At 48.4% G+C, this 12064-nt stretch overlaps 2 protein-coding genes across 2 annotated transcripts in view; one reads left to right on the plus strand and one right to left on the minus strand.

Moving 5' to 3' along the window:
* Positions 1–12064, plus strand: part of LOC309382524 (uncharacterized protein) — a gene marked incomplete at its 5' end in the record, with an annotated part of 469143 nt that overhangs the window by 215063 nt on the left and 242016 nt on the right. The window lies entirely within an intron of this gene.
* On the minus strand, positions 1982–9342 carry LOC309384538 (H-2 class II histocompatibility antigen, E-S beta chain-like; the record flags this gene model as incomplete). Its single annotated transcript, XM_081938222.1, has 5 exons — positions 1982–2106; positions 4237–4518; positions 5258–5604; positions 8704–8779; positions 9177–9342. 5 exons carry the CDS (start codon positions 9340–9342, stop codon positions 1982–1984), a joined length of 996 nt encoding a protein of 331 aa, XP_081794348.1.

The following is a 12064-nucleotide window of genomic DNA, read 5'->3' on the forward strand; positions in this document are numbered from 1 at the left end:
AATGGTTATCGGACATCTTCTTAAAAACTTCCTGTGTTGGAGAATTCACAACTTTTGGAGGCCAGTTGTTCCACTGATTAATTCTTCTAACTGCCAGGAAATGTCTCCTTAGTTCTAAGTTGCTTCTCTCCTTGGTTAGTTTCCACCCATTGCTTCTTGTCTTCCCCTCAGGTGCTTTGGAGAACAGCTTGACTCCCTCTTCTTTGGGGCAGCCCCTGAGATATCGGAAGACTGCCATCCTGTCTCCCCTGGTCCTTCTCTTCACTAGACTAGCCATGCCCAGTTCCTGCAACCGTTCTTCCTACGTTTTATCCTCCAGTCCCCTCATCCTCTCTGCTGCTCTTCTCTGCCCTCTTTCTAGGGTCTCCGCATCTTTTCTACATCGTGGTGAGCAAAACTGGGTGCAGGATTCCCAGTGTGGCCATACTAAGGCTTTGTAAAATGGTATCAATGCTTCACGTGATCTTCCTTTTATTCCTCTGTTGAGGCAGCCTAGGATTTCATTGCCTTTTTTGGCTGCTGAAACACTCGGCTGGCTCATATTTAAGGGATTGTCCAGTCGGATTCCAAGAGACTCTCACAGTTCCTGGCATTGAGCCAAGTTCCACCTCGTCTCTACCTGTGCAGTTGGTGTTTTTTTTAATCCTTTTCTCTACCTTGAATTTCATTTTGTTACATGGGGCCCTGTGTTCAAGTCTCTCACGATCCCTTTGGATTTTGAGCTTGTCTTCTGGGGTGTTGGCTATTCCTGCCTGCTTAGTGTCATCTGCAAATTTGGAGAGTTCTCCTTCTATTCCCTCATCCAAGTCATCTATGAAGATATGGAAGAGTCCTGGGCCTAAGAGGGAACCTCGGGGTGCCCCACTGCTTCCTTCCCTCCAGGTAGGCGCAGACCCATTAAGGACTACTACTCATTGGGTAGGGTTTGTCAGCCAGTTAGGAATCCCTCTGGTGGAGATGCTTCTGTCCCACTTCTTACTAGCTAACCAAGAAGGAGGTTGTGGTCTACTTGGTCAAATGCCTTGCTGAAGTCTAAGGATACGACGTCCACAGTATTTCCCTGGTCTAATAATTTAGTCTCTATGTTGAAGAATGAAATAAGATTGGTTAGGAATGATCTGTTTTTAACAAACCTGTGCTGGCTGCTAGTTATTCCTTTACTCGTTTCTACTCGAGCTTTACTTGAGCCTCGGGAAGGTGGGAAGGATTTAAAGGCTACTGTATTTAGAGGTGGGGGCAAGGACCAAGGAAGGTGAGACCCCCCCTTCATTGCCCCCCTTTAGGGTTTCTGCTCCACTCTAACCCTGTCCCCTCTCTCTGGACAAGGGGAGCTGGGTTCCCATGAGGTCTTCCAAACAGCAGGGAGGGGGGAGGGGGAGAGATCCAGGGAGATGAGGCCAGGCTAAAAGAGGAATGGGAAGTGGATCTTTTGAGGGAGGAGAGTTCGAGGAGGGCCTGAAGCTTCACCCTCCTTGTCTTGGAGAGCTTCTGTTAGGGATGTAACCCTAGTCTTGGCTTGGCAATTTATATAAGCTATGATTACTTTACTGTTACTTTAAATGCTTAAGAGATGTAATTGATTTGTTACCTCAAGCAGCCATAAGAGGGAGCAAGAATGGCTGTTAGCTCTCTGTTTGTTAGACACTGGTCGGTGTATTGTGAGGTATTGTGGTTTGCTACTATATTTTGTGAGTTAAACTGAGACTATTTGATAACTGAATTAGTGAACCATGTATGACTTGGACTGTTAACCAGACTCTGAATACTTCTATATTTCTACATAGTAAACTACTATATTTTTATGCTATTCAGTGACTCTGTATGCTGGTTTGTGCGTGTTATTCCATATCACTCTCATTACACTTCTCTGCATACTCGCTCTTCTAATGGGGAGCTTAATTACTCAACACTTTCAGCCTATACAGAAACCCGGGTGCTTCCTGGTGGTCTCCCATCCTCAGGCTAACCAGGCTGATCTCTCTCACCTAGGTGAGATCATCGGAGGCTGGGCAGCTGCCAACTGTTGAGGGCTGATGATAAAATACCAGCTAATGGTTGGTGATACCTGATCAGCTGAAGGTTCAGAGCCCCCCAACTCTCCCCCAACTGCAGCAGGCAGACATCCCACAGGGCACGTATCCTGAGATGGCCTGAATCCTTTCCAGGGATGGAAGGGGGCTGGAGGGGTCAAACTCCACCCTGCCCTGCACTGGCCTCAGCAGGCCAGAACTGGGTCCCCCCCCCCTGTAGCTGACAGAGGCAGCAGAATCTGAATGGGTCCCACAATTGTGTCCTTGGCCACAACAGTCACACAAAATTGGCCCCAGATCCAGGCAGACTCTGGTGGGAGGCCCATCGCTCTCCTGATCAAAGCAGAAGTTCCAGGCTCTTTTCATGTTTCCCCCTCCCCCGACACACACACACACACACACACACACACACACACACACACAGAGCAGCACTTCTTCCTCCAACCCCCAACAGCCGCAGAGGCGCTTGGGTTTCGCTTCCCCAGCCTGAAGCGTTGGGCTCTTCTGAAGCAGAACTGAGGGACTGGCCAGGATCCATCAGGCAACAAGCCTCCATTCTTCATCAGGGCAGCTCAGGGATTGTCCTCCTCCGTCCCATGGCTGAGCCTCCAGGTGGGGCAGCCCCTTTCTTCCTCTGGCCCATTGGAAGCGGCTGAAGGGTCCCTTCCTGACCCCCTGATTAGATGGAGTCCCTTCTCCCTCAGTTAAAGCACATTGAAGAAAACAGTCCCTGACTTATGACGGTTCATCCAGACAAAGTTACAAGGGCACTGAAAAAAGTGACTCTTTGCCTAATATTCCTTCTTTTTAAATTTATTTTATTGTTTTCAAGGTTTTTCAAAAATATTTTTGTGTATATACCTGTTTGGATGGATGGATGGATACACAAATATAGATGATAAAAGATAGATAGATAGATAGATAGATAGATGATAGATAGATAGATAGATAGATAGATAGATAGATAGATGATAGATAGATGATAGATAGATAGATAGATAGATAGATAGATAGATAGATGATTGATAGATAGATGATAGATAGATAGGTAGGTAGGTAGGTAGGTAGGTAGGTATATATAGATAGATAGATAGATAGATAGATAGATAGATAGATAGATAGATATAGATATAGATATAGATATAGATATAGATATAGATATAGATATAGATATAGATATAGATATAGATATAGATATAGATATAGATATAGATATAGATATAGATATAGATATAGATAAGGAGGGAGAGAGAGGGGGTAGGGGTAAGGGTAGGCAGGTAGGCAGACAGACAGACAGATAGATAGAGATATTGATAGGTAGGTAGGTATGGAGAGAGAGACAGAGACAGAGAGAGAGAGAGAGGTAGGGGTAGGTAGGTAGGTAGGCAGGCAGGCAGGCAGATAGATAGATAGATAGATAGATAGATAGATATATATATTGATAGGTAGGTAGGGAGGGAGAGAGAGAGAGAGCTAGGGATAGATAGATAGATAGATAGATAGATAGATAGATAGATAGATAGATAGATAGATGGATGGATGGATGGATGGATGGATGGATGGATGGATGGATGGATGGGTAGGTAGGTAGGTAGGTAGGTAGGTAGGTAGGTAGGTTAGGGAGGTTAGTAGGGAGGGAGGGAGGGAGGGAGGTTAGTAGGGAGGGAGGGAGAGAGAGAGAGAGATAGGGATAGAGATAGATAGATAGATAGATAGATAGATAGATAGATAGATAGATAGATAGATGATAGATTGATAGATAGATAGATAGATAGATAGATATATTGATAGGTAAGTAGGTAGGTAAATTGGTAGGTAGGGAGAGAGAGAGAGAGAGAGAGAGGTAGGGGTAGGTAGGTAGGTAGGTAGATAGGTAGGTAGGTAGGTAGGTAGGTAGGTAGGTAGGTAGGTAGATAGATAGATAGATAGATAGATAGATAGATGATAGATTGATAGATAGATAGATAGATAGATAGATAGATAGATAGATAGATATGGATGGATGGATGGATGGATGGATGATAGATGATTGATGGATCATATAGATATAGATGTATTGATATGGATATAGATAGGAAGATAGATGGAGAGACAGATCAATAGATATAGATATACAGTACATGAGAGGGGAGGAAGAGTTGGGGGAAGGTCTCTCCCCTTTCTCAGGGTTGGATGGGGTCCCCAGAGCAGGACAGGAGGGGCTTACCCCATTGGACAGTGATGGGGGCCTCCAGGCTGGCGTGCTCCACCTTGCAAGCGTAGACATCCCCCCGCTGTGGCTGGATCTCCAGCCTCACCTGGAGCTGGTAGGTCCAGTCTCCGTTCTGGAGCTCCTCCCCGTAGGCCACGCCCTCCTCCTCCGGCTGTCCGTTCTTCAGCCACTGGATGGCGATCTCCACGGGGTAAAAGCCCGTCACAGTGCAGAGGAGGATGGTGTTGGGGGAATTGGGGTCCATTTTGGTGGGGGAGATGGTGATGGTGGGCTTGGCTGGAGGGAAAGAGGAGAAGAAGACACATGAGAGACACAGGAGGGCCCAGAATTAGTTCTCCTGTATTGAGCAGGAGAGAGAGAAACTTGAATGGATTCACTACCCCCACCCAAAATAATGTTAGGGTTAGTTTTCTGGGGGGTGGATCAAACGGATCCCAGATTCCAGACAGGAAGAGAATTTGGACCCTGAGAAGACAAGGAAGATTTGGTAAATCTGAGAGGGTAGAATAAATACGGAGTAAAACCTCCATCCGAGAAAATCCCAATGAATGAAATGAAGGGAGGTGTCAGCGTTCCAAATACCATCCAGAATTAAATCAGAGTCCAAGGCATAGCTTTCCTCAAAGTTCCAATTTAATAAAAAAGACATATTGGTACAATCTGTGGGAACACGAATCTGAAAGCTTCCTGGGTTTCCACCCAGTTGAAAGTTCATGATCTTGTCCCCACACCCACAAGTTCATCACATGGTCCAATCTTCCTCTGCTACGCTGGCATTTCCACCCATCTAGGTCCGGTCAGGTGCAGATACAAAGGATGACCTGGGGCTTCTAGAAAGGAATTTTTTATTTTGAAAACAAACACATTCTACTCCTATTCCCCCCTCCCAACCACTAATGAACAGCATAGTAAAGAAAGAGAGAGAGAGAGTGGCAGGCCAAAGATCCTAAAAGGAATATAACTGCAGGTCTGACAGGAGAGTCCCCCTCCCAGGGAAGAACCCCCCCCCACTCACCTCTCCGGCCAACCACCCGCTCCTCCATCTTAGTCGCCTCGTAGTTGTACGCCTGGTAGTTGTATCGGCAGAAGGAATCCACTTCGCCCTTCATGTACTGCAGGAACTGCTTATTGCTGTTCCAATTCTCCACGTCCACCTTCCCAAACTCCGTGAGGGCCACGTGCTTCCCGAGGTCACTGTCGAAGCGGGTGAACTCCTGCCCATCATAGAAGTACCTGGCCAGGTATCTCACCCGTTGCAACCCGTTGAGGAAATGGCAGTCGCCCTTTGCCTGATGCAGGAAACGGGCTGCTAGGAGGAGGAGGACTGTCAGGAGGGACTCCAGGGCCCATCGTTCCCAGCCACTAGGAAAAGAGGGATCCACACCAGAAGGGAGCGGGGCAAGAGACCTTCTGTGAGAGACTGGCGGAAGACACCCCCTGTAGGATGGAGCGGGAACTTTCTCAATCCCAGCAAGAGGCAGTTTTACTGGGAGGTGTCAGGCCTGTAGTTATGTTCCTTTTAGGATCTTTGGCCTGCCACACTCTCTCTTATTTCACTGTGCTGTTTCATTAGTGTAGTAGTTGGGAGGGGGGAATAGAAAGGAGTAGAATTGTGGAATGTGTTGTTGTCATTCCTTTCTAGAAGCCCAAGGTCATCTTTTGTCTCCGCACCTCTGCACCTGACTGGAACCAGTGGGGTGGAGATGCCAGCGTGGAAGAAGAAGATTGGACCATGTGATGGATTTATAGGTGTGGGGATAAGATCATGAACTTTCAACTGGGTGGAATTCCAGGAAGTTCTTCAGATTTGGGATTCCACAGCACGCTGCCAACATGTCTGTCTAATTAAATTGGAACCTCTAAGGATAGCTCTGCCTTGGACTCTGATTTAATTCTGCATGATATTTGGAACGCTGACATTATCCCAAATCTCCCTTTAGACTTAATTTCACAATTAATTCAAATCTACCCGAAAGTCCTCTGGAGCTTTCATGTGGAATTACAAATTAGATTTTTTTGCTTCGGCTGAAGCCGCATTTGGACACAGGGCCTTGCAGTCTGCGCAGAGAGACGGTGATGCCATGGACCATATTTAGACCCTCCCAAGGAACACCTTAGCTTTGGTACGTCCCAGTCTGGATGCTACTCCCCCCACTATGGACATTGGTCCTTACCTGATAAGCCTATTCTCATCGTGGGGGAGTAGCATCCAGCCCCTTTCTAAATATGACAGGAATTTCTTTGAATGTTAATCTATTGTGTACAGACGTCTTCGTGGAATTCAACTGACATTAATGGCTTGATTCCTGGTTTGGAGAAGATGACACATCGACTCTGATAGAGTCCTTCGCCGGAAGCAGGGTCTGCCTAGCAACAGGGGCGTGGCTTAACAGTCTTGTCAGACTCAGTCCAATCAATAGGCGGATGAAGTCAACACATTTCCTAAGCGGTCCCTAAGGGCGCCTGCTGTGCTACTCTCCCCATTGATACGTCCTCGTTTTATGTCTTCATGGCCTTGTTATACTTATTTATATCCATCTCTTTGTACCAATCTCACGTGATCATGTCCATGTCTATCCTAATACCTGTTACTTTGTACAGGTTGACAAATAAATAAAATAAAATAAAAATAATGGACTCAGGCTCAGAGCCCCCCAACCCTCTCCCAGCTGCAGCAGGCAGACATCCCACAGGGCGCGTAGATCCTGAGATGGCCTGAATCCTTTCCAGGGATGGGGAGGGGGCTGGAGGGGTCAACTTCCAGGCTCTTTTCATGTTTCCCCTCCCCCGCAAGGTTTTGATTTTCTCTGAGTTCTTCCTGACACCCCCAACACACAGAGAGAGAGACAGACAGACAGACAGACAGAACAGCATTTCTTCCTCCAGCCCCTAAAAGCTGCAGAGGCGCTTGGGTTCTGCTTCCCCAGCCTGAAGCGTTGGGCTCTTCTGAAGCGGAACTGAGGAACTGGCCAGGATCCATCACGCAACAAGCCTCCATTCTTCATCAGGGCAGCTCAGGGACTGCCCTGCTCTGCCCTATGGCTGAGCCTCCAGGTGGGGCAGACCCTTAATACAATACAATAGCCTGCGCCCTGGAGCTGACGGCTGGCAGGTATGGTATGGCTCCATGTGGCCCCTGTAGCAGTGTGCCATCGGTTGGCCATCAGGACTGTGAGAATGGAGAAATGGAGCCCATTGATCTATCAGTCTCAATGAGTCCTATGGATGACAGAAGGTCCCAGAAGAAAGAGAGACGATCCAAAGTTTTCAGCTAGGATGATTTCAAAATTTACCAGAAATATTTGCAATCCTTCTGAACCGTTGATAACTCTGAAATATGTTTCTTTTTTTGGTAAAATATGCGCTTGTAGGGATTCGTTTAAAGCAGGAAGAGTGAAACTGTTGGGAGTGAGGAAGGGAGAGTGACGTACACAGGTGTTCACAGAAAGGGAGAGTGAGTGAGGTTGTGAAGGAAGTCTGCAGTTAGAAGAACAGCGTAAAGGAGACGAGTTCAAGATCAGCTGGGGGCCCTTTGATTTGTAGCAGTCCTTGTAGGAGCTGCTGTTTCCCATTGGCCCTCTGCCTTGATAGGTTAATGCAGCGTATTCTGTCTTTTATATCTATTCCTTTCTAATGTTCCAAAAGATCAGAAACCATAAACCTCTGATCTTAAAGTCAGAATTTTCGCTTGTGTTGTTGCCTTTGTTTCCTCCTGGGATTTTCCTCTCACGGGACTCTTTTGCAACCCCCTGGCCGAGGCAGGAGCCCTTACACCACCCGGGACAAATGGCTCTCCGGTCTCTTCTTGAAGACCCCCAGTGATGCAGCCCCCCTCCCCCCCCATTCTCAGCCAAAGGACCCTCACTGATGGGGGGGCTGCTCCATGGATTCATCGGTTCTCACAGCCAGGAAATCCCTCCTGGTCATTTATCGGTCGGATCCCCCTCGGAGGCTTCGGACGATCCCATTTTCCCTCCTGGGCTGATCCACCTTTCCCGAACTTCGTTTTCTGTCAGCTGAGGGGGGATCCCTGGAGACGCTGCCCCACTCCGGGATCTGCCTGTGGGATCCCGAGTGAGCGAGGGAGATCCCAAGGGCAGGAGTGGGACTCCGGTCGGTCTCCTCCTCTCCAGGAAGGGCAGCAAATGGAGTCTCCCCCACCCACCCAGAGCCCACCCGAGACCCCCGTCCCCCCTTCTCTCCCGCCCCTCCCCAAGCCCGGAATTCAGGGAGGTCCCCCGTCTGAGCAGCGGCTTTTCCTCGGTCCCCCTCCCCAATTCTCAGCCAAAGGACCCTCGACGCAGTTTTCCCTCATCTGTCAATTTCCTCCCTCCGACTTTTGCGTGTTGGTAGAAATCGTCTTTTGAAGCGAAATATCCTTTCCAAATAAATGCCGCTTTTCCCGCCTTCCCAAATCTCTGCCTTGATTGGAAAGGAACCTTTAAGCTCCATAAACCTCACAAAGGTTTCATGTTATGAAGGAGCCGGATTCTCCCTCCCGGCCCTTCGTTCTTTGCCAGGGAAGTCAACGTTTTGCCTGCAAGGATCGTCAGAGAAAAGGGGGATTTTACGGGGAGAGAAGGAAACATTTTCCCCAAAAGAAGAAGGGAAAGAATCCGTATCCATGGAGAGGATTTGTCAGAGGATCTGAGCGGATTTTCTTCCTCCTAAAAGGTTCCAGGATTATTTTAAGGACGATGGATGGATGGACAGAATATCAAAGTGAACAATGAATTTATGGTTTATAAAATAACCTGGAATCTTAATAGGAATTCTGGGGACTTCAGTATCCTCCATTATAGGATGGCAGCCTTTTAGGAGGATTTCACCTGGAAAGCCTCCTTCAAGGCCCTGGGGATCGACTCCGCCTCCTGGGAATCCCTGGCACCAGACCCATCCACATGCCCTCCGCTGACCCACCAAGGCTGCCAGACCTCTGGGGACAGAAGGACCACCGTGGCACGAGAGAAGCCAGGGCTCCGCAGAGCCAGAGCTGCCAGTGCTGCAACAATGGTGCCCACGGATGTCTGCCCAACCTGGGGCTGAAGATTTCGTGCCCGTAGAGGCCTGAGCAGCCACCTGCGGACACACCGTGGACATCCCACCACCTCTCAGAGGTCAAGGTCCTCTTCGAAAAACCATTGACGCCTTTTAACCATCACAGTCTGGAAATCTCCCCCCCCCCCAATTTTATCCCTTCTCTTTCTTCCTCTCCTCCTTCACTACATCCACAGAAAACATTTTTTCCTGGTCTTTGGGAGAGATTCGGGTTCCGCTTAGTGACGCAAAGACGGGTTAGACAGATCCCCACTTCCGGATTCTCTTTTAAAAGCTTTGTGGGTCCAGAGGGGGCCTGGATCCTTTCCAGGGATGGGGGGCTGGAGGGCTCAGACTCCCCCCTGCCCCAGCACCAGCCTCCGCAGGCCAGAGCCAAGTCCACCCCCTGCAGCTGAAGGAGGCCGCAGAGTCTGGAGCTGCCCCACGGTTGTGTATCTGGACACAGCCAGTCACACAAAGTCAGCCCCAGATATCCAGGCAGCCTCTGTGGGGCGTCCAGCTCTCACCTGACCCAAGCAGAACCTCTGGGCTCCTTTCATGCTTCCCCCTCCCTCACAAATATTGTGATTTTCTCTGAGTTCTCTTTGCCTTGCCCACACACACACACAAACACACTCCCTCCCTTCTATATCAACTTGAAAATAGGCATGGAAACGTTTTACAACTCCCCCCCCCCACACACACACACATACAGAGTTTCTTCCTCCAGCCCCTAAAAGCTGCAGAGGCGCTTGGGTTCCGCTTCCCCAGCCTGAAGCGTTGGGCTCCTCCGAAGCGGAACTGAGGAACTGGCCAGGATCCAGCAGGCAACAAGCCTCGATCCTTCATCAGGGCAGCTCAGGGACTTCCCTCCTCCGTCCCATGGCTGAGTCTCCAGGTGGGGCAGCCCCTTTCTTCCTCTGGCCCATTGGAAGTGGCTGAAGGGGCCCTTCCCGACCCCCGAGGAGACCCTGGAGAGCCCAGGAAACAAATGATGAAGGGATGGACAAACGAAATTCTCCCCCCGTGGACCCTTGGTGTGGAGACCCTCCCTGCTCTCTGGGGGAGGCTCTGGTGGAGGAAAGATGGAAGGAAAGAGAGGAAAAGGGGGACCGGCATGGACGGGGAGGGACTCTGTTGCAGTAATGGGGGAGGACACTCTTCAGAAGGCCTGGAGGAAGAGGGGGGGGAGGGGGGTCTCCCCAGAGGAAGTCTATCCATGGGGTGGCTAGCATCAACACCAATGGCACTTAACCATCCTCAAACAAGCTGAGGAGTTCTCCAATCTGGTCCTTTCTCCCTCAGTTGAATGGACCCCCATGGCTCCCTCCTTCCTTCCCCCCCTTTCCTATTAACTGAGGTGCATCGAAGGAGGTTTTCCTCTTCCTTCTGTTGCGTTTCTAGAGCGGTTTGGTTCTTTTTTATATATATAGTGCAACTCCACCTCCTCTTTTATTGGGTCTGCTTATTTATTTATTTATCTACTTATTTATTTACTTATTTGTTACATAAAATAAAATAAAAACAGAAATAGGAAATTAGGGGAAGGAGAAAGAGGGAAAAAGAAAGTCTGAGGGAAAAAAGAACGAAAAAGTCTTTGACTTCAGGCTCTTTTTAACACATTAATATGCAACCAGCCATTTCTAGAACAAAAAAATCTACCTAATGGACAGAATCAAAGTCATTTTAGGTCTGTTTCTTTTGAACACTTTAAATATGAAAATATCCAATTTAACGGCTGGAGAAGGAAAGCGCAGGATGGTTTCAAACACCCCAATGTGGCTGAGTGAGGGGAGGATCCCGCCTGAGGGGATCTGCGCTCTGATTGGTTGCTGCGGGTGAAAAGGGGGCGTTTCCCTTTTTTCCCGCCATTTTCTTCTTGAGATTTACCTCAGGATGTTCCTGACTGTCTTCTCTCCTGTGAATGTTAAATACATTTATATTGATATAAAACTAGAAGTTTGTGTCCGTGTCTCCCTCTTCCTTTGCACAGCAGCTGCGCCATTCCCCCACATTAAATCTCTTCAGTTGCACCTTCCAGTTGTGGGTTTCATCCCACAAAGTTTCCGTGATTGCAACAATGTCACACCTGCCTTTGGGTTTCACCTTCACCCCGTTTATTATCCCCGTTGAACAGGAACATGGCTATCCATTTGTGCAGGGATCCAGATATACCGTGAGAATGTTGTTTTAATAGTAGTTTATCGTGTACCACTGAGTCAAAGGCTTTGCAGAAGTCTATGTAAATTGCATCTATTGCTTTACCCTGGTCAAGATGTGTGACTCAAATGTTTCTGCAGTGTGGGAGTTGCAGATTACAGGACAATTTTTTCCTGAATCCAAACTACTTGTTAGAAAGCAGGTTGTTTGCTTCTAAGCGGAGGGTGGAGGGCTGGTTTATAATTGATTCCGTGACTTTACAGGTGAGGCAACACAGCGAGATTGGTCTGTAATTTCCAGGGTATTTTTCTTTCCTCCCCACATGAAAGAGGAAAAAGGGATGATAATAATCTGTGGGCTTCATTATTTCTTTCAGCCCCTCAGTCACGTCTTTGATACGTTCCCCACACCTGTGAAACAGCCAAGCCCCCTGGTTTGATTGTCTACGAATTGCTGGTTCAGTTCCCCTGAGCAATGAAGCATCTTTCACCAACAATGCCAACACCCCCATCCCCCCACATCTTTCCCACAGAGCCGATCTTCCCCTCCATGGCAAATGTCTTCTACACCAGGAATGGCTTCAGATGGAGGTCATCTAGATCAACCCCCTGCTCGAATAGGGGAG

Source organism: Natrix helvetica (assembly GCF_964273705.1).
Source record: "Natrix helvetica genome assembly, chromosome: 1".
In the NCBI taxonomy this organism is placed as follows: Eukaryota; Metazoa; Chordata; class Lepidosauria; order Squamata; family Natricidae; genus Natrix; species Natrix helvetica.